Genomic DNA, 22,895 nt, shown 5'->3' on the forward strand with positions numbered 1-22,895 from the left:
CCGGTAGTTTGAAATTGCGAACATGATAAGACAAATATTACAAAAAGAGATATTTATCAAGAAATTCGACAATCGTTGGTCAAAGTCAAGTTTGTGCAAATGAACATGAGTTAGTATATTTGATATCATTGCCCAATACCCGATGAAAATGTCTTCAGATTCTGAACCGGTCATTTCTGTTTTCAAGAGAACACACTACTTGAGCCATATTTGTGGTACGATACGATTTTACATCGTAATGTTATAGTTCACCAAAATAAGTACCGACTCTTGAAATAAAGATATGAAGTCGCCTAAAGCAGATATATATGAGGCCAGCATTCAAAAATATTGAAACCCTGGAACTAGAAATCTCAAGTATGTGATTCTTGAAATTCACAGAAGTTATATTTCACGTGATAGTAAAGTGGATGCATGATGTGGAGTAGAAAGTTGCAATTACATGACGCAAACCAGCCTACCTTCACAGGAAGTGCCGTTTCCAGTATATCCTTTTACACAAGCACAGTCGAAGGAACCGACATTGTTGCTGCAAGTTGCATTTTCATCGCAGTTGTGTGAAGAAGTAGTACATTCGTCGATATCTGAAGTATATTGTCGAATTTGTCAGGTATCACTGACAGGTTGAAATAAGTCGATGTACCTTCGCAAGCTTTACCGTCACCGGTGTAGCCAGCTTTACACGTGCATGTAAATGAACCATTGGTGTTTGCACATGAAGCCTCATCATCAACATCGCAATCGTTGCTTCCCAATGTACATTCGTCAATATCTGAAATATTTATGTGGGCAGTCCATAAATCGATTACTACATATGTTCTTAAGAGGAACAGCTATGGTTCCAAAATGTTTTAAAGGGCATATAGAATTATTTGGGGCTAAGATGTATTGTAGAGTGGGGTTATTCAAAAATAAAAAATCTTCAAATCTTCCCGGCTATTTGATAACAATGTTTGGTTGGCTAAAAAAAACGCAGCATACCAAACTTTACTCAATTCCAACTACGGTAGTAGATCCAAAACTACAGGACTTCCTAAAAAAATTTTATTTCAAGACCCATGAGATTGTTGATTTGTCTACAAAAAGGATGCAGAAAAATTTGACGGAATTCCAACCATACTGTGCACTGTACTATGTTAGGCTTACCATATTTTGGAAATCTAAAAAGAGGACACTTTTTCAGAAATTTGAGACTTGCAAAACCGGTCCGCTTAGAACTCAAAACACCGTTTTTTCTCCACATTTCTAGGTGGATGACTAAAAAAAAAAAGGTCATCTTTTCGCTCAGAGCCAAATTCACCATTTTTAACTCCGAAATACCCGCCGGAGTGTCACCTCTGTGCTAATTTACGGCATATCAATCGCAGTTTCCTCTAAATCTGACCTAAATTTTTAAAAAAATGGACAAAATCTCAAAAAAGAGGACAAAAGGGCGTCCTCCGAGGACACTTTCAAAGAAGTCAAAAAAGAGGACATATCCTCTTAAAAGCGGACGTATGGTAACCCTATACTATGTACACTATGTACTGTACACTGTACACAGCTATCTTAACTTAGCAGAATTTGACAGCCATAAATCATCCCAGTTGTTATTTTGTGGCTGAAGCATCGATGGTGGTTTGTTGTACTATTTCCCCCTAAGAAATTAAAAAATAACGCATACCCGTGCAATTTACTTTTCCATCTCCAGTGTATCCCTCGTCGCAGTTACAATCGTGTGATCCAACGTTGTTTGTGCAATTAGCGTTAGTTACGCAGTCATTAGTTTGTCCCGCAGCGCACTCGTCGATATCTGGAAATGACATTTAGGAGTAGAAGACATTGAATATCACTTTTTTGACAGGGGTGTGCATTATTTTTGACAATCGGGCCAGATACTAATATTGGTCGGGGCCATGTGCCTACGCATAGGTTTTCTAGTAGCTGCAAGGCGTATCATTCCATTATCAACATATGCGTTGCAAAGTTGTGATGCTCAGTATGCGGGTCTTGGGAGTAAAGAAGTAATCTCCATCCTAGCAAACGGAAAAACACATAATGTATAATAATCTGGGGCATGAGATGATTGGGATATATATTGACGCTAAAGGAATACGCATGTAAAATTAACGAGTGATATAGTACCTGTGCAGGGGCCATCGACTCCTCCTTCGTATCCCGCTGAACAAGTACAGTTATATGAGCCGATGCGGTTGATACAGTTTCCGGTAACCCCACAAGGGTCGTCATCTGCCGCACATTCGTCAATATCTGTTAATTGGACAATTGATTAGCATGGAAAGTTGCAAAAAGACAGCTTTTGATCACCCTATATTAGCGTCAATTCTTGACACGACATGGTTGAACTTTAAATGCATGCAAACCCACATAAGCACTAACGTAGTAGGAAAGGGAAACCAAATAGGAGTCGAGGTACAACTCAACAACTAGTCCGCAAGCATACCAACAAGTAAAGTGAGTTTTATCGTACTAACTTCATAGGCAAGAGATACATAAGGAATGAAAATGAAATATGCAAATATTTCAGAAGAGCTTCTTGGAGGTATAGAAAACTTCAATATACAATGGAATAGTATATTCATGTTGACATGATCCCGAATATTTTCGGCTGACTCTAGTCCGGGGTAATCGTCAGCAACTAGTAGAGATTTTGGAAAGAACATTATATATCAACAGCCGTATCACAAAATATGACGTTACAAGCATCAAATTTCAAATAAGAGAGCGTTCAATGTACTACTACAAAAATAGTAGGCCTACATTGAACGCTCTCTTATTCAAAATATAAGATATACGAGCCAACGAGATCAACATAGCTTCCAGTATCACCACATGGATTCGTTGTATGGCATTTGTCAATGTCTGTCAATTGATCAAGAGGTAAACAAAAAGAGTTGCAAACAGACAGCTTTGGTTCAAACTTGATAGAATTGTTGAAACAGGAGAGAACCACCTTCGTTTGATAATAGGATAATAATTTTGGGGGAGTAGAATTATTCGAACATGATGAGATATCACGAATCCAAGGCGACGTTGGAATAAGATATGTCACAATGCCCTGGTGAGCGACGAAGGTTCCTTTGACTCTCTCTGTGGGTATGTTGGTGCCTGTGATATTCTTGATCCAGTCAATTGCTTCGTAGAGCACAGAATGTGTGAATTATAGACTGTCATTATGTATAAAACATGCGTCTATAATTAAGAGAGACGGTGTGAATAATAAGTCAAAATGCATCTAATCATTGTGAGTATATCAGAAAATATGAACAATTGAAAATTGGACTTTTGATATTCGGTGTGAAATAGGCACAAAGACGGTAATATAAAGAGTAAACGTTCGTCATGTTACAGCCGTAATACCATACCTACACACAAGTTGCCTGCTCCACCGGTGTACCCTGTCTTGCAAGAGCATAAAAACGAGCCGTCGGTGTTGCTACAGTTTCCGGTGTCACCACACGGCTCCGCTACGCATTCATCAACATCTGCCAATAGGCGATAAAACAGTAAGTCGACTGGCCACGAATTATTGATCGACGTCGTATACAATTCCACATTGTACATAAAAAGTGCTACCGGTACTAATCTGTAACTCTCGTGTACGAGCTTAGACCTACGACGATCATATCAGGATATTACTGGCTTCCACCTAAATGGCATTTACAAAGCCAACGTCTCGTTTAAATGCGAGGCAAGTATAAACCGCAACGTCACTATAATCATCTGCACAAAACACACAATGTATAATGCAACACACAGAGCACTGAATAGATATAAGGATGTTGAAACTACACATGCAATCCAACATGGCATTCGGCCTGTCGAGATATAGCACTAATGACAAATAGACAAAACAGTATCATTGATATTGCTCATGGCTGATTTTTTCAGTCGAATGTGCTCATCCTTTTCAGGATCTTTCTCTGTGCTTCATCTTAATGTGACATTGGAACAGGAGAGGATGGGTCCAGATGAATCTTCTACTCTTATGTAGTGGTATGACAGAGTCCATCGTCGTACAGGCAATGACATTAACCAATTGATTCGAACCACCAGGTTGACAGCCGCCAAAACGGATCTAAAGTCAGCTTGCAGATCGCAAAGCCATTGGTCTAAACATGGAGGCAACTACACTTTTTCGAATATTAGCACAGGAGTATTGTCTTTTGAACGGTTGATGGAAGTGAATGGTGAATTCAGCCCAGACAGGTCTATATGACATGTCTATATCATGTGTATTTAACAAATTTCTGATTTTCCGTGTTCTGTGAATTTGACACCGGACTGCTATTATCTGCCAGCAGACAACACATAAAAATATAAACAATAAAAATACAAGAAACAGTATCGGTTAGGGATTAATATCAGACCAACACAGTGCCCTCCTACTCTCCATTTGTATCCTTGCCCACAGATGCAGTTGGAAACTTCATCAAAGAGCAAACATGCTTAAGTGAATATCGCACCTGTACAGGGGCCACCTACTCCTCCGGTGTATCCCGATTCACAAGTGCAGTTATACGAGCCAACGTCATTGGTACAGTTTCCGGTAACATTACAAGGATTTTCCGTTGCCGCACATTCGTCAGTATCTGTAAACGGCACAGGCGATAAACATCAAGTTGACAATAAACTAAAGCTTTAAATCCAACTTGTTACTAGTAACATTTGTAACATAACATAACTAGTAACACTAATAACTAACAGTAACTAATAACATCCATTGCTCAAAGGATTGAGCAGAAGATACTCAAATGCATTGTTGTGACGGTTTATCATGACAGTTTATTGCCTTGATATCTTTATAAATCACCAGTGTAATTGAGGTCAAACCCTGGAGAGATCAAATGTGATGTGAGCATGCTCTTGACACAATGGGGTTTGGTCTTAATCCAAAGGTTTTGAGTATAGGCAGAATGGCAATAGCTGGATTCAAACTTTAATTCCAAACACAAAGTACATACAGCCAAGCAGACCAGGCACAAATATGTAGCCAAGTTATATTGTTCACTGCATGGGATTGAGAAAGTGCTAAAATGATCTCCCACCTAATGTAGGACACAGTCAAGCAAACCGCTATGCATGATAAAAACTTGAGAATACTTCATAAGTGTAACCATAACCCTGGAGTAGTGTAGTACCTGTGCAAGGACCGCCGATCCCTCCTTCGTATCCCGTATTACAACTACAGTTATACGAGCCGACGTGGTTGGTACAGCTTCCGGTCTCCTCACACGGATCGTCAGGTACATCACATTCGTTAATGTCTGTCAATGCGACAAGTTATAAAAATGAAAACCCATAATAGCAGTACTTCTTTTACAGTTGAGTAAGGTGGGACTATGAAAGCATGCAAACCACATACACACTTATGCAATGGGCAAGGGAAACCAAATTGGAGTTGAGGTATGACTCAAAACTAGTACCGGTACGCACAATATCAACAAGCAAATTTTATCCTCTTAACTTCATAAGCAAGAGCTACATACGGAATCGAAAAATAAATAAACATATATTACAGAACGATCACATTGAACAAAAAAAGCACACATATTCCACAGACTGTTACCCGCGATGAAATTTATGAAAACTTCATCAAAAGAACAAACATGCTTATGTGAAGATCGCACCTGTACAGGGGTCATCTGATCTTTCCAATGTTAGGATTCAAATATGAATTCGAAGACGACAGTACATACGTCCACACACCCAGTACAGATCTATCGCAAAGTTATGATTTTCACTACTGCTGGATCAAGAATGTAGCCTACTAAAATAATCATCCACTAAACACAGGAAGACACGATCCCCAAAACTGGTATGCATGATAAAAGCTTGAGAATATTTCATCAGAGTAACCATCATCATGTATTGTGGAGTAATATCACACCATTGCAAGGACCATCGATTCCTCCTTCGTATCCCGGTGCGCAAGTGCAGTTATACGAGCCAATGCGGTTGGTACAGTTTCCGGTATCCCCACAAGGATCGACAGATGCCGCACATTCGTCAATATCTGTCAATTACATGGCGTGTAGGCATATGAACACTTTAGATATCCAAGATCAGCAAGAATAATTTGTAACTTAGCAAGACTGCGAAAGCAGGATGAAAGTACTCGATGTTGGCGCGTTTTTATGGTGAGAAAAATTTGCTGAAAACGTTTCAGCATTAGATACGTAATTTCCATTTCGTGCATATCATAAACAGAGATGTAGGCTACATGGCTACTACTTTCACTCTCAATGAGTGCTTCGTTTGTTTGTGCGCCTCAAATTTATGTATTTTGATTTTATAAAACTCTCACATTGATTCAAGGATAGGCTACTTTGAAAGCACTTTTTCACTTTTTCAACTCATTTTCCAGTTTCATTTGATGAGTTTCGGTTTAATACAATGACAGGTACTTACGTTCAAATAAAATTTCACAACATACTCATCAACAATGAAAATACACCAATTTTTACACACATCAGATTTCGTAGCTATGCGACCTTGGAATTCACATTTTGGATTTTGATATCTGATGGAATAGGATCAATCACAATGTCATGATATAATCAACCTGAAATCAATTAACACCGTTTCCTAATTGGCCATAATTGCAATGGCAATTGAAGTACCACTTGCATAATAATATATAGTAGGCATTTATACTGCATTTAGGTAGCCTACTTCATCCACCAAATCGATAAAAGCATTATACAAATGATCATTTTGTAACAATTTCCTAAAAATAACTCGGACACGGGCAATGTATCTCACCTTCTTCGCATGTAATTCCAGTATAACCAGTGCCAGTGCAATTGCATTCTTCCATATTGAACCCCGTTTTCGTGCAACTACCGTTATTTTTGCAGTAAGAATCGGCACCAACGGACAAGCATTGGTTGATATCTGGGTTGCAATATTCAATTCGGTGTCAGTATGATTAGAATGGAAAATTTGAGGTATACTGGCCAGAGCCACTGTTGCGGCCAATGCGAGACTCATGACTAAGAATAAATTCCAAACCAATTTTGAGCTGCACGTAGAAAATGACCCACAGCTTGCTCATAAGCTGGGCCCCCACTCAAGATAACAGAGGATTCAATTTTGCCCAGCCCGAGTTGAGAATTAGAGACTTGTCATCACCTTACATTTTGCAGTTACCGTACCAATATATGTGTTTCAGGCTGTGACATAAAGTTAGTGAAGGAAATGCAATATCAGTAATATTCCACCCACTTGCCCAATTGAACCGGAGCCAAATTGCATGTTCCCAATCTACTTTTTAGTGAAGAATACTTACTGCAGTGATAGCTAGTTACAGTTCGAGGGAACGAGCTGGTCTTCAAAAACCGATCAAGTGACATTTTTCTGCCCTTAATTGTATCCTTGTTTAGTTCAATATAAATTCTGTGCCTGTTTTATACTTGACATACCTTTATACCTTGGCCCACAAAGAATAGCTGGAGGAGGTGCATAATAAGATATGAGATCATTGGCTGTTGACACGTTTTAGGGCTTCTACATAAGCACCGTTTATTATTTTTTATTTGAAAGACGAGTTGTAGCCTATGGCTCATTGATCCAGTTCAGACAGAATCAAGCTATCATCACGCTTTAATTCTGTCAATTGGTACAGGATATAGTGCCAGACATTAAGAGTAAAGGGCCAATGGACTGTCATATAGCGGAAGACATTGGATGGAGCATTCTTCCTATACACATATTTACATTCACTGAACACCCAGTAACAGAGACCTGCTTGGTATTCAATCAAGAAACCCCTTCCTCCTGCAGTATCAATAACTGTGTAGAAGTCCAGGATTAAGGTCGTGTACCCTTCCAGCAAGTACGTCCCATCGAAATCTAGAGTCGTATTGGTTTGCGAGGCTTCGTCAGTCACTAATATTTTTCCTTCCGAAGTCGACATGGATTGCAGAGTGATATTTCTGTGAAACGACACACGTTACATAGGTTTTTTAATCATATGGCACGTGTCAACAGTGAAGAAAAGCAGGACAATTGTATTAGACATAATCATACTTGACAACACTGTAAAAACGACACAGTCATGAATTTCATAAAACAGACAATGGCTACGGTTAACCAGCAATAGGCGCAGAAGGGAATCCAGCACAAAATGCATCATCCATAATTGTAATGTTAAACCAGTAGCCACGCAGAGAATACACCTTCATCATGTTAATATGATAATTGATGGCACATACCTACTTGGATCTAATCGCTACCTGCGATCAACCGCTAAACGCATGGGACCCTTAGAGAAAATCTCCTTTATAGAACAACTCATTTGAATTCTTTCCATTTTCTGCTTAAAGTTGAGGTAGCTAGGACATATCAATGATATTGCTACTTTTATTCGAGTAGCAAAGGTGCCTACTTGGAACCACTCTGTAAATAAGCTTTATTACATTTCAGAACATTTTGCTAGCAAATAAATAAATGGTAAACTCCTCAGCCTACATATTGTGTTTCTATACGACGTTGGTGAGACCTCTGGACGAACTAGAAATCCCTACCTTACTGCCCGCACATGATCACTGATTGATTCTTCTGTCAACGAGCCGATATAAAGCCGATCGCTCTCTGCGATTTGGAAGTCCCGAATGGTAAGCTGATACCCTGAAACAGTAATTTCATGTATTCTTATACTTTTAATCTATTCCGATAGTTGAAAACATTACATGATTGCATTATAGTGACTAGGTCACTGACGACGAAGGAATATTATGCCACCTGAATGAAGCGAACGCCACATTTTTCCCTACCGCCTACTGGTACCATGAATGGTGCAATTTGGAATTTGCTGTACGTTATACATGTGGAGTGAATGTATTTCATCATTAGCCTATATCATGGGTCTCCAATACAAGCTTCCAACATCGCAATAGGCTTAAAGATTATGCAGGCAGTCATCCAGCACAAATCATGAATATAAAGTTTGGTCGAGACAGTAACTTTCATGAAAGACAAAAATTGTATCAAATACATTTGGTTAGAACTATTTCTGTGCTTGTGAGTGAATCACGATAGCTCATGGAAATTGGGAGGAAATAGGCAGCACCTTATTTGGGGAGAGCGGTTGCTGTTCTGTTTTACTGTGAGAGACAGGGTTGCAACCAAGTCACAAGGCTCGAGTCACAAGTCAATCTCACTTTTATAGTTATGACTCGAGTCAAGTCGAGTCATTTTCAATTCACCACCAAGTCAAGTCCGAGTTCAAGTTAGCGAGCAGAGGGTCGAGTCCGAGTCATAGTATTTTGACTCGAGTCCGAGTCCAAGTCATTGTGTTGAGTGCTCAGTTTCCAGTTAAAGTCTTGTTAAACCCACTTTTTATAACTCTGGTGACATCGAATGGTTCACATTTATATTATGCTAATTTTCCTCACTTCTAGCAGTTTCTGGTCTTATTTTCAAGTACCAGTACCAACAGACGAAATCCCAATAGTGTGATCACTTTAATATTCTTTGAAATTACAATGAAATGCCGCTCTTGGCCGTCTGAGTCTCGAGTCATGTGCAATGACTCGAGTCCTAGTCGAGTCATTTCCGTATTTTGAGAAAATGACTCGAGTCAAGTCGAGTCGTCTGAATATCGTGACTCGAGTTGAGTCATGACTCAAGTCATCGCAACCCTAGTGGGAGACGTCTCGCCGGTGTGTTGGTAAATATGGGCGGTTACTCATTTCCACATTCCACATAAACAAGCTACCTGTATTTTGTGTAATTCAAAAATGCTGCCCATATGCCGGGTTGTAACGACGGATAGCCTAATTCCATCAAATCTCAATTCTTAACGAAAGGATGAGTGTGAAGGTTTATTGAGGGCTTGCTGCAATATGTTGCATTAAATCTGTGAAGTGGTCCACATATATAGTTCCGATGAGGAAAATTATGTATATTCCAGACCAGAGCAAAGCGGGCCATAGAAATCTCAGCCATAAAAAATATAAAGTGTCACATATCGATAACATGTTTGGATCAACACTGATTCACTCGGACCACAACATGAGTGATTGAACGATTCCGTGTTAAACTTTGGTATGGTAATCTATTTGTGCCAAATTTTAGTGTGAAATCCAATTTCTGCTTTAGGAGAGACCCCCTGTCCTCCAAGGAGGGAACCCTTTACCAAGGATTGACATAACTTTGTGAGGCAACAACAATGTCACAAAAACTTGCTTAGCTAAGCCAAGATCTTTACTCACTTAACTCTACTAGAGCAAAGAAATGGATATTGAATATCTGCGATTTGTCGTTCTATTTTTGAACATGGAAATGAAATCAAACAACCCCAGCATTTGGATTTTTCAGTCGGTCAGATTAAAATCAGTTTCAAGGGGATACAAAATCACAAATCAGAGAGTCAATAGAATGGGTCCGAGTGGACTGAAGGTATATCCTCTCAATATTTTCTCACCTACGACTCTGGCATCATTGTGCGTGATATTTACAAGCTTCTTTCCTGCGGTCAGTTCTTCAGGATAATTTGTTCCAGGCTCATAGTAGCATGGAGAATATACTGAGCCGCTTGACGCAGTCCTTGACACAAGTTCATCACTCCAGTCACATGAAAAGTTTCCTACCAAAAAAAGGTAGTTGTAAAGTCAGTTTTATGATGGGCCCATCCATAAAAAAAGGACGTTTGACAGTATTTTTGGAATCATATGAAAACCTTGTGCAGTTGATTCCAGCATCAGAAAGCTGAATTCATAGCAACATTTATTCATAGCAGCATACTAGATTATTCAAGCATTTACTTTATACCAAGTGTTAGTAAAGTGGGCAGTATCTCGCCCTGCGAGTCACTGTTGACTTTGGAAGAGCTGAAATATTGAAGGTGGGGCTATTTTCGTCAGTACAAATTCTACAGTTCTGCTGTAGATAAAAATAATAGAAAATACTCATTCTTGAAGTAGGCCTGGGATGATGGCCGCACCCATCAGGATATTTTATGCGGCTCGCAAAAGATTTGAAGGTATTATGGCTTGAAAATAACTACAGTAAAAAGAAGGGTTGTAACAAAATCAGAAGGTTGCAATTTGCAAATCATAAGTCAATTTTACTGACATAGTTTCAACTCGAGTCAAGTCGAGACATTCTCAATTCACCACCAGGTCAAGTCCGGGAGCAAAGGGCAGATTTTGAGTCATAATGTCGAGACTCGAGTCCAAGCCATAGTGCTCACTCTTACCGAGTTCAAGTCAGGTTTTACCATTTTGAAATTATTGAAATATATTGCAGATGGTTTCTGGGCCTATTTTCAAGTATCAGTACTGATAGACAAGACTCAAATCAAGTAATACAAAATGTCTCGAATCAATAAGCAAAGACACACAAGTTGAGTCGAGCCATTTTATACTTTCAGGAAAATGACTCGAGTCAAGTCAAGGTCAACAAAAAATTAGACCCTAGTCATTACAACCCTGCGAAAAACATTAGGAATACCAAATCTTCATTTTAGAATGTTACCAAAGAAAGTCAAGCATGAAATTGCTACCTTATTCATAACCATTCATTCACAACGTAACACATAAGAATATGGGTCCCATCGATTGACCATATCACAAGATTGAATGTTTTATCCACACTAGAACGAAACAGACTATTATTATGAAATTTATCCCTTTTGGAAAAGCAAGTGCTTTTCTTATTATCTACCCCCTTTATGCATACTGCAACATTGTTGGGGACAGACTTGAAGCGATTTTTGCCGCCATCTGCATAGCTCAGGTTTCATGATGCTGACCTACAATCACATAAAAGATAACCCTGGGTTGCCATACGTCCCGAATTTACCGGACATGTCCGGAATTCCGCAGTGAAAATTGCGTTTGGGAGGAAATTCTAAAATAGGTCCTGAATTTAGAAGGCGCAAAGTAATTTCGTAAATGAACATTAACACTATTATTTTGAAGCAGATTTATACTACTTGCAATTCTTCTTCGTGCTGCGCTCGATTTAGTCCAATGTATATTGATTCCAATATCGGGACCAACGGCCCACGCCCTCGCAAAAATGCATTCAAAAATAGATAAAACACATTATTTATTGAAATTAGTCTAATTGTGATCGCAATTATAAGATGGCGGTATATTCCTAGAAATGTTAAAGGGTCATTTGGAGGCACTTAGTCAAAGACAGTGATTATAAACATGGGGATCGCAAAGATGTTGAATGCAATCAGCTTCCAAACTAGGCCGTGAGTAAGTCTGGGCAAGCTGACCTCTTTTAATAATCAGCTTAACAATTTTTGAGCTGGGCCACGGAACATTTTCAAATTGGAAATGAGGTCGCGGCCATATAAGGTTGGAAACAACCGGACGTGCAACCTGTTCGTGCATTTCAATGGAAGAACCAATATCATTGACAGAATTCATTCACAAAATAACTATAGATGCATATATGCATGTAATCTTCCAAGAAGTTGCATCAATTACCCTATGGCAGGGTTGTAAACAATTCACAAGCTGGCGAGTCACAAATGAATCTTACTTCTATTTTTTGACTCGAGTTATTTTCAATTCACTACTTAGTCAAGTCCAAGTCATTTGAAGCTTCTTCGTTTTACAATCATGACAAGCCAGTGTTCCACCTTGGCACCAACAAATGTTTCCCCATGAACACGAACAAAAATTTATAAACGTCAAAATAAATTGTTTTTTGCCTTTCGAGAGGTTAGGGGGATATTAGGGTTGGGGGAGGGGAGATATTAGGGTTGTGGGAAAGGGGGATGTTAGGGTTAGGGTGAGGGACAATGATACTGACACCCAGGCAGTGAGTAGCGAGTCGAGTCGGAGTCATAGTGTTGTGACTCGAGTTCGTCTCCAAGTCATTCAGTTCACTGTTCAGTTTTGAATTAAATCCGATTCATCCCAGTTTTTCAACCCTACTTGAGCGATATAGAATGGCCCCATTTTCCAACTATCACGACAGATAGACGAAACACCAATAAGGCCAGACTGGAATCGGTGTTTTCTTTCAACAACATGTTGTGTGTGACAGACGGATTTCTCGGGTGATTGGAAAATTTCATCCGCGTGACGGAAATATTTTTCGCTATGATTCAAAACTGAAGTACTTATTAAATGACACAATGTGCTAAAATAGACCTGGTATACGCCAGACTAGGGCTACGCCGTATATTCGCTGTTACACAATGCCACGCTTGCTTGAGTTCATTGTAAAGCGCAAGCGTCTTATTCTGGATCTGGACTCTGGTATCGCTTTGTGACCTCAGCATAATTCATTAATCGACGTGATCAGATATACATGCTCGCGTGACGTTGCGCGTGCCGTTGCCATCGATTCCACTATGGCAATAAAATGGCGAGTGTGACTTTACTATTCTTTGAAGTTACGATGAAACGTCTGTCTTGGCCGTGTCGTAGTTTCGAGTCATATGACTTGGTTCGAGTCCTGCCCAATGACTCGAGTCAATACACAAGTGACTCGAGTCGAGTCATTTAACGCACTTGAAGAAATGACTCGATTAAAATCGAGTCACCAAAAAATCGTGACTCGACTCGGACTATGGTGGGCCCAAGGTCAGTGGTTTTTCGGGCAGAAGAGAGCTGAAAAAATGTTGTGTCGGACCTGGTTACAACACACAACCAGATAACCGCAATGTCCCCACAGTATTACAGGACTGGGGAACACACAACCGGACATGGCCTGGCGGACAATTTCATCCGGCCCTGTTGCAGGCCCTAGCAATCAGCAGAGCCCAATTTGAGGCCGATGTTCCGCTCCACTCCTGTACAGTCGATAGGCAAAGCTTTGCTAGTGTCACGTCATATAGGAAGAAAAATGTGTCCATACCTCATTGTAAAGCCCGCTAGTGGGCGCTAAAGAGTGTCTGGAATTTTAGCCACAAAGATATGGTGACCCCAAGATAACCTAAATTATGCTCGGGGATATTGTCCAAAATAGGCCACCGCCTATAATCCCTGCAGGGATGTGGGGTAAGAGGCAAGTGAGGCAATGCTTCATGAACTCGCTTTGTCATCTGGATAAGTAGGCCTAAATGAAAATTATAAAAACCTTGAATGACTCTATTGATATTTGTGGACCGACGTTTACAAATAACAAATTTTGAACATTTTTACACTCAAAATTACATGCATACTGGTCACAAATATAGGACGGAAGGAGAGGTGACGTACGGTACATACTAACCGAGACTCACAGGTCGCAATTCATCTACCCGCGCTGCCGCGTATAGATGTTTTAATAACTGGTAAAAATCGAATGCTATTATTGCACTGATTACGACAATCCGAATATTTACATGTTATCAGAGCCCCCTCAAAATCGCCAAGGAATATGAAAACGCATTGAGCACAAATTTATCTGCAACACAGATTGTTGGACTGTTGGCATAAACTTTTTATAGCAGTTTTCAACACATACTTCATATCATCATCTCATAGTATACCAGTGTTGGGATCAAGTCATTACCTTCGAGTCACGAGTCATTACACATTTTGACTCGAGTCAAGCCAAGTCAATCGATTTTCGAAAGTGACTTGAGTCAAGTCACTCATTTTTTTTGGGTGACTCGAGTCCAGTCAAGTCAAGTCACGAGTCAAGTCACAAGTCAAGTCAAATTGAATTTTCGAAGTATGAGTGATGATTCAAAGTCACTACATTTTGCTAGCTGTGTGAAAGACAGATTAATTGGTCTGGTATCTTGAATCAAATAATGAAAATATAGTTAACTAGACAATTAGACATGCAAAAATGCGCTGTCTGTATCGCTCATGCATACGTAGAACTGCTAATGAAATATGTAAATAACTGTATAGCTACATGCTACGTTCTGTTATTATCAGCCAAAATAGAGGTTCAAGTACGAAGCCTCGAGAAGTTGAAACAAATTGATATCGTACAATACACTACCCATCTACACATCCGTGAGAAAATAAACGCATAAACTATATTTGTTCCATTTGAATCATACAAGAGAGATGTTAAAGGTGAGGGGTGTGCAATGTAAGCACAGAGCCGTCTAATTAATAGATTTAAGCTGCTACTAGATTAGTATACTAGTAATACTACTACTACTACTACGACAACGTAAGCTGTGATCATTTCGTTTGCGGTCAATTTATTTGTGATGTAACAATGGAGGATCAATGAAACGTACAATCAGTGAAGGATTAGTTGATCTCACAAGTGACACTATGGCGTATCGCCAACAATCCAAACATCCACCAATCAAGGATAATCCGAGAAATATCAACGAAAAACTCCAATAACTCCGCTTTTACTGGTTGGAATTGAGTCAAATTTGTTTTGCATGGTCTCTGAAGACAGCTCAACAATTTCATGGGGTTGACAGAAAAATTTGAATTTATTTTTTAATTTCCCTGTTTAAATTAAAAAATTCAATACTTGTTAGAATTGAACCAAATTTGGAGTGCAGCGTTTTTTAGGGTAAACTGACAATTTGATAAGTGAACGACTGGAATCCAGAAAAATAAGTTATTTTTGAACAGCCCTAATCCACAAGATACAGTGCGAAGTGACTCGAGTCAAGTCAAGTCATACGAAAAAGTTGAATCGAGTCAAGTCATGACTCGAGTCATCCCAACACTGTATTATACTGTGGTACATCGAGGCATGCATCCTACACAGGGCCGCAACAGCACTTCGTCAGCCCCCCCCCCCAAAAAAAAAAAAAACTTTGGTCTTGGGCCCCCATAGGGTTATAGACCGAACTTCTGGGGGGCGAGCCCCCCAGACCCCCTCCGGCGATACACTGTTTACCACTATTCATCATATTCATTGGGAGTTTCTTTAGTGAATCAGCTTTTGTCGCCTAACGCGCGAAGCGCGCAAAATTTCTAGAATTCATGATTTCGTCGGTCAGTATGATCGGGAATTGCATACATTGTTATCAATTTTTATCTTCTCTCTGCTCACGTAATCAGATTTGCCGGTAGAGCTGAGTGAGGTGTGTTTGAAAAGGTAGGACCACTCAATAATAAATAAACATCTTCGGGCGTATACCCGTTGGCAAGAACGAAACAGCACCTCGTCAGGCCCCCAAAAACGTGGGTCTTGGGCTTACATAGACTGGTAAAACGACCCCCCCATCACGTTGTTCGCGTTTGTCACGAAATTACCTGTACTCTGTACTGTATTGTGAGCCAGCGCTAAGCGCGAAAATTTTCGATAATTTATGATAAAATCGGTCAATCAGATCGGCGATTGCATATATAGTATGCTATCAATTTATTGTCCTTTCTACTCACGTAATTAGATTTACCGGTAGAGCTGAGTGAAGTGTCTTGAAAACGGGAGGGCCCCTAAATAATGATCAAACATCTTCGGGCGGGCGGAACCGTTGATATGACTTCGTTACATGATGTTATTTCGTGACTTCCAGTCTGCTATATCAAAAAATATAGAACCGCCCAAACGTAGGCTTCTAAACTAAGAGACGCACACGATTTCAAATTGGTATTTCTTCACTGGCATAAAATTTTTCCCAGCGGGATGGTATTTGTCTTGTGAGGTTCAGATTGCAAAGACAGGAACATTCGGCGCCAGTCATTTAGGCGCCTATGGACAATTAGACCTATATGTATTTTGTATATATAGCGAAGTCTTTGGTCTGCATAAGGGCATAGACCTTTTCGGCCAAGCTTTTCTCGCTGCCAATCGTTCTGGCACACTTCTTGGAGTCGCATGTTATATGGCCTAAAACTTGATTGTATGTCTTGGTAGGTCGTGGTCGTGGCGCGGTAATGGCCCAATACCCAATAATAAAGATAAATGGCTAGGTGAACTCGCGCGTAGCGGGAAAAAATTGTCAAAAAATTGCATAAATTTTCAAAAAATACTCTATGATTTATGCTAATTCACCAAATAATTTTGGGCCCCCCATCGAGCTCGCCCCCCCCCAATTGGGGGGTTTATGGTGCGGCAGTTACGGTGCTGATCCTACATGACTAATCTCAGTTGTTCATACAACAATCGAAACGATATGGAAGGAATTTGACGACGACCACCCCTCTTTCGCTATCTATATTGCATTTAGACAGGCGATATAATATTTCACCGGGTAGTCTGCATACGAAATCAAACTCACAATTATTCTAGTTTTCGCAATAGCAATTCAATACATCATCAGCACGTCGGTGGATTAGGCAACGACGTTTACTTTTAGTTTTTGGTTTGGTTTTATGAAGGACCGAAACAGCACCTTGTCAGCACCCCAGACCACCCTCGTACAACACGCCTTTTAAGCAACACTCCTGACCGATGTGATCAATACATCGAAGGTTTCAGCCAACATTCGGTGGTCATTTTCAGCGATTGTCTTCTCGATGCCGATCTTTTTGGCAGCGAAGTCGCATGTTGGCCGAAACTGTATAAGTTTTGGTTGTCGTGGCGCGGTAATGACCGTTGCATAAATGCTTAATTCTATGGATAAAGATAGACATCTACATTGAATCGCGCGAAGAAAATTAAATTTGATTGACAAAATCTCCCAAAATCTGCATAATTTATGTTGATACACAGGAATATTCTACTAACCCCCAATTTGAGGTTTGGGGTGCGGCAGTTACGGCCCTGGTTTTATGGTTAAGTGGTTCCGTCAACGCGATAACAGGCCTAACAAAGAATGGAAACAATTAAGCGCTGTTGGGCTGATTGGCTACCTCACAACTTATTCTAGGGTCCCAACTGTACCGGTGTGAATCCGCTGAATTATTTCACTATACTTCATGGGACGCCTAAATATAATTAGAATCCTCGTAACAGAAAATGGATGTGGTCGGATGGATAAAGGAAAAGCAAAACTGTGCTTCTTTTATAGGCCCACCTCAGGTAAACAAGTACAACTTTAGACCTATAGTCGAAATTTTATTCCACTTTCGAGCATATTTATCCAAATATCATATATATCCACATCCACATATTCGAGTCTTAGAAACGGATCTCCACTCTTATGGGAGGCTCCGTCACATCGAGCTATGATATAGGCTACCCAGTTACAGGCGACCAAGAAAACATTACTTACCGACATTTGCGTATTGACACGTTGCGAGGCTAATCGCGAAAGATATGCCGACAACAAGCCGAAGCATAATAGCGACTGGTTATACGGGAAATAAAATTACACTATAAACATATAATGGACACACCAACCGTGCACCGACCCTAAACCTGCGAAATTAATTCGAACAAAATTAATCAAAATCGAGTGCGAAACTGTGTGATGTCTGATGCGTAACTTGCAAATCATGCAAAACTTGTACCGAGCCTTAAATCAAACCATGAACACAGTGAACAATAGCCTAATCGGTTCTTGAACGTGACCAGAAGCCGAGGAATTGCGAAAAAACGATCTCTGAATTAACAGCTGGCTAACGCATGGTTAAAAATAATTAGAATTAACTTGTCTACAGCTCAACTCACAAATTTCCATCGTTTTAAATAATTACGCTACATAGATAAAAAGCCGGATATTCTGCCTCTATATTAATAAGAAGAGCTTCTGGGTTACGCCCAACCCGACAATCGTATGCTTTCTATCCATTCGAGCATTCAACCATTGCAATTCCTGGCCTCCGCGTAAGTAAGCACGTCAGCGTCAAATAACACGCTGCTCAAAAAAAAGGCGCCTTGAATTTGACCAAACACAGGTTAGTTTTCACACGCATTGCAACTCCATGGTTTAAAGTATTAAAGTTATGAGAAACCGCACTGGATGAATATCAACACTGCATGTGTACATTGACATTTGTAATAAACTCAAAATGTCAAATGATGAATAATGTGCTAAGAATTCGCATGCATTTGAAAATTAATAATATGATTCAGCGATACGTTAGACACAAGAGTGTCGCGGAGAACTGAAACGATTTACACTTATCTCATCACACATAGGACGGAGGTACATCATCGATGAATAACGAGCGATTTATGATTATATATCGCTAAAGTCGGCTGAAATCAAGAAAAACATTACCCAAAACAGATTACGGTACACAATTATGATCACTGAATAGTATCGTACATATTTTGCTATCAACGAAATTATTTATTTGCCTTTGGGCTTTGGTCACTATCTCAAAGTGTCTAGGTAATTGGGTGTGTAGAACCAAACATGCAGGTTCTGCTATATAGGCTAAGTCGAAGTCAACAGCAGATGAGCCAGATTCGTAAATAAGTGCACTTGCGATCTTGCGAAAAGCCAGATCGGGCAAAACGCCGCGAATAACAACTGAAAAATTTTGTACATGTATAGCACGAAGTCAAGATTTTCCGCAAATTTGCCGGATCAAACCTGCGACGTATACGAGTTATTCCAGCAATGCATCATAGAAATACCACGCCAGTCAAATCCTTTACGTCTCATACTTTCAACAGCCGCATACCAGGAGCATTAGGTTATCCCGTTAACCCAGCAGAGAATATTCATCAAAGCATGACTGGAAAACGCACACTTGTAATGCGCGTTAGCAAGTTTTCCTCTTTCCGCGTGACCAAGTATACGGGCCGGTAACATATCATTACTTTTAAAACACCGAAGTATTATATCTTCTGTAGACAATCGAGTCATTGAGTACATAACAGTAGATTAGAAAATATGTCAGTGGGCATAGATTGGATTTATAGAGAGTGTATCTATTGAGCCCCGACATATCATATTGGGTGCTTGAGTAATACACACGTATACAACAGATGTAAAGAATTAACCAAAACAATGGTCAGATTTCCCGAGCAATAATGCTGTCTATTTGTCACTAACTCAGAGCATAGCGAAGTCATTGCGATTTCGGACACTGGTGTTAACCAGTACCATCACAGTTTGAAAAGCAATGTCGAGAACAATCGATAGAAACTGCTTAAATATATATCAGCGTATGCATAATGTAGCGATGTCGAGATTGGGAAATGAAATAGTCGATAGACGCGGCTGCGAGACATATCATTCCTATCTGGGGGGTCATTACATGCTCTTCGTAAGAATAGAATCTTCGGTATTCGGGAAACCGCCTAACATTTTTCATGATCGGTATTCCGTGCTGGTACCGAATACCATGAATGCGTATGTTTCTGTGTCACTGTCGCTGCCCGTTTGATCTATATTTCAGTTCGATGTATATACGGACCGTCTCTCTCACATACCATTGCAATATCGTAACGTGGAGTGAACTTGAGGGTTCTGAATTACATTTCCGGGAACCAGTACCAATTCGACCCATTTAATAAGCACACTTTCAATCCCACGTAAACAAACATATTTGACGACGGAAGTGATTACATTCTGTAATTATTAGCGCGGGAATAGAAATCGATATTGCATTCTACATAATAAATGCGAACCTATACTCCATGCAGAATAGCCGTTACATGTGTAGCAGAGTAAATACGCCCAAATAAAATTTTATTCAGATTTTCCCACACAATGGTTTTAACGAAATAAAAGGGACAATATGGCGAGTGGAGCAAATACGATCAAAATGACCAAGAATACACCAATCAGCAACTATACGGAAACTGGAACAATAGCTGATTCTCTAGAACAGTCGTTTTCTAACTTTTTTAGACACGCCCCTTGATGATAGTGAATCGTCATATAAAAAAATATTTAAAAGGGCAACCAGAATGTTTACAATCCCGACACATTGTTTGATGGCACGGAAGGTGTTATAGCTGTTCTGTACAGTAACTTCTCAAATATGTAATTCTGACTATACACAGAGCAACAAATACGAGCTGGAGGTATAGATTGTTTGATATTCTGTTAAACATAATCATGCGCCCTGGTAGCTCGTGGCACATGGATATTTTAGCGATTTAGGTGCCAAATCCCTCCTATTTGCACCTCGAGCTTAGTTCAAACAATACCTGATCATAAGCTAAATCACAAACCAATGGCATAGCTACACGCATTTACTAGTTACACTTCATTCAGGGGCATCTTCTGGTTAGTGCAAGTTTCCGTTATCAGTCAAAATGTAGCATCAGTGTGTGGATGGCTCGACGCAAATATGACATTTAAAATCGAAATATAATTATGATTATTGTCATTGTTGAAATTCGGAAGTTTCAGCACAAACTAAACTCGTTCCTAATTCAAGAAATATCATTTCTTTCAAGCGGCCTAGCGACTCCCCTCAGATGCTTCCCCGCTTCCCCATGGGGTGCGAACCACTGCACTACTAGAACCTCGACAAATTTTCGCCAGATAATCGTTAGTTATATCAGATGACAGGGCAGAAGAGCAACCTTTTTCTACTAGTGTCGTGCGCCACGAACTCCACCCTCAAAACAATGAAGGAAAAATGTCCATCACTAATGACTATATATTCGTAATTTCGCAAGCAAAAGATGACAGCCAATAGGCGTCTGACAGGCGTCCAACTACAATACTGTTTCCACAGCTTGATCAGTGAAAACGAGGCAAGCTCCTCAAGTATTTCCAACTGACTGACCCACCGCCAGAACCACAAAACAACGATAATTTCACGGTTTCTGCGTGCGAGTATTTATGCATCCAATTATATATCCAGACAAGATTTAAAGAACAACATTTTTGGCGTGACTCTTCGCGTCTACCATACTCGGATTATTCAGAATCTTCTAACTTCTTCGAAATCATATGTTCTTCTCGTCTGTTGTTAACGTAGGGGGTGTCAGGTATATTCTATTTTTACGGTGCACAATTTCACGGGAGAAAGTAGATCTAGTTCGTTACGAATTTAGATATATATATATACATTTGTCCACCCTTCGGATACGGCGTCACAAGTACAATGCGCGATCCCGCAATACCATGGTACACGACTGAGGTACACGACTGAGGTTGTAGGCCACACCTCAAAAACGTAATGATGTCAATCAATCAATGAAAAATGTCGAGCAGGTGACAGCCGTGTCTTTCATTTGTGTTACATATCGAATCGGGGATATGATGTTTAGGATTGACTAACAGGAAATATACGATCAGCGACATATCACTAGGCTTTGTTTGACTTAGTACTAGGGATGGTGTGAACCTCTGAAAGGTTCAGGTTCGTGTGAACGCGAACCTTTTTAAAAGGTTCTGTGTGAACACGAACGTGAACCTCGTGACGTCATATTGCTAATTCCAACCCTATCTTCCAATGAAGTGATAGCCTATATTAATGTACACGATACCTAGCGAAGACTCGGTCCACATAATGCCACAATGCTGAAGTACATATCGGCGTTTTAAACGTCGCTAAATGTATCAACAGCGGTAATCAAAGGATATAATAATTGCGTAAAATCAATACATTCCGTCGCTTTGCCAACAATTTCGACGAGGACTTACCAAGGAATATAAGCTTACGCCTTAACGTTCTTAGCCAGACCGGACTATGTGTTCGGAGTCTGAGTATTGCTACATTGATATGGAGCAGTGTGTACAACGGGTTTCAATACTCCCTACCGATACCACAAACAACCACAAGTTATGCAGCAGTAGCAAACACTTTAATCGCACGGATTTGGTTTTAATGATACAGTAAAGATATGAAGTCAAGATTGACCCCGTACGCCCGTACGATTTTTTACATCAGAAGACGATATCAATGTCATTGATTGGTTGAATATAAGCATCATTCTCTGACTACGTATATCGCTCGTGATGTTATGTGATTGCGGGTCAAGCTCACAGCAGATAGTCACTAAATATCCACAAACGGAAAGCAGGTTATTCCGAGAAAATTTTCGCAACAAAGCAACTAAAACTTTTAAGGTTGTCGAGGTGCATGGTGCATGCTCGTTAAGCGTTGATTTTTTATGCTGCCAGCACCATGCATGGAGTGGCCCGCAGTTGAAATGCAATAAATTTGAGCCAAAGATCTTATAATGGAGTGAAAATTACAATTTACCAA

At 40.0% G+C, this 22,895-nt stretch overlaps 1 protein-coding gene across 9 annotated transcripts in view; it reads right to left on the reverse strand.

Annotated features, from left to right (window-relative positions):
• Positions 1-22,895, reverse strand: part of LOC145453159 (uncharacterized) — a 65,637-nt gene that overhangs the window by 36,674 nt on the left and 6,068 nt on the right. For 2 of the 9 annotated variants that reach the window (XM_080331105.1, XM_080331111.1), the window contains exons 2-13: positions 10,430-10,591; positions 8,529-8,631; positions 7,747-7,937; positions 6,766-6,897; positions 5,891-6,016; positions 5,142-5,267; positions 4,467-4,592; positions 3,366-3,485; positions 2,125-2,250; positions 1,664-1,792; positions 644-772; positions 462-584 (exon numbers count right to left, since the gene is read on the reverse strand). In XM_080331105.1, coding sequence (XP_080187231.1) covers positions 462-584; positions 644-772; positions 1,664-1,792; positions 2,125-2,250; positions 3,366-3,485; positions 4,467-4,592; positions 5,142-5,267; positions 5,891-6,016; positions 6,766-6,897; positions 7,747-7,937; positions 8,529-8,631; positions 10,430-10,591 — 1,593 coding nt within the window. Of the gene's footprint in view, positions 1-461; positions 585-643; positions 773-1,663; positions 1,793-2,124; positions 2,251-3,365; positions 3,486-4,466; positions 4,593-5,141; positions 5,268-5,890; positions 6,017-6,765; positions 6,898-7,746; positions 7,938-8,528; positions 8,632-10,429; positions 10,592-18,043; positions 20,190-22,895 lie in introns of those variants that run through there. The other 7 variants (XM_080331106.1, XM_080331108.1, XM_080331107.1 and 4 more) reach the window with 7 other exon arrangements.

Source organism: Botryllus schlosseri, chromosome 13 (assembly GCF_051294905.1).
Source record: "Botryllus schlosseri isolate E-star chromosome 13, Bs_hap1, whole genome shotgun sequence".
NCBI classification, from domain to species: Eukaryota; Metazoa; Chordata; class Ascidiacea; order Stolidobranchia; family Styelidae; genus Botryllus; species Botryllus schlosseri.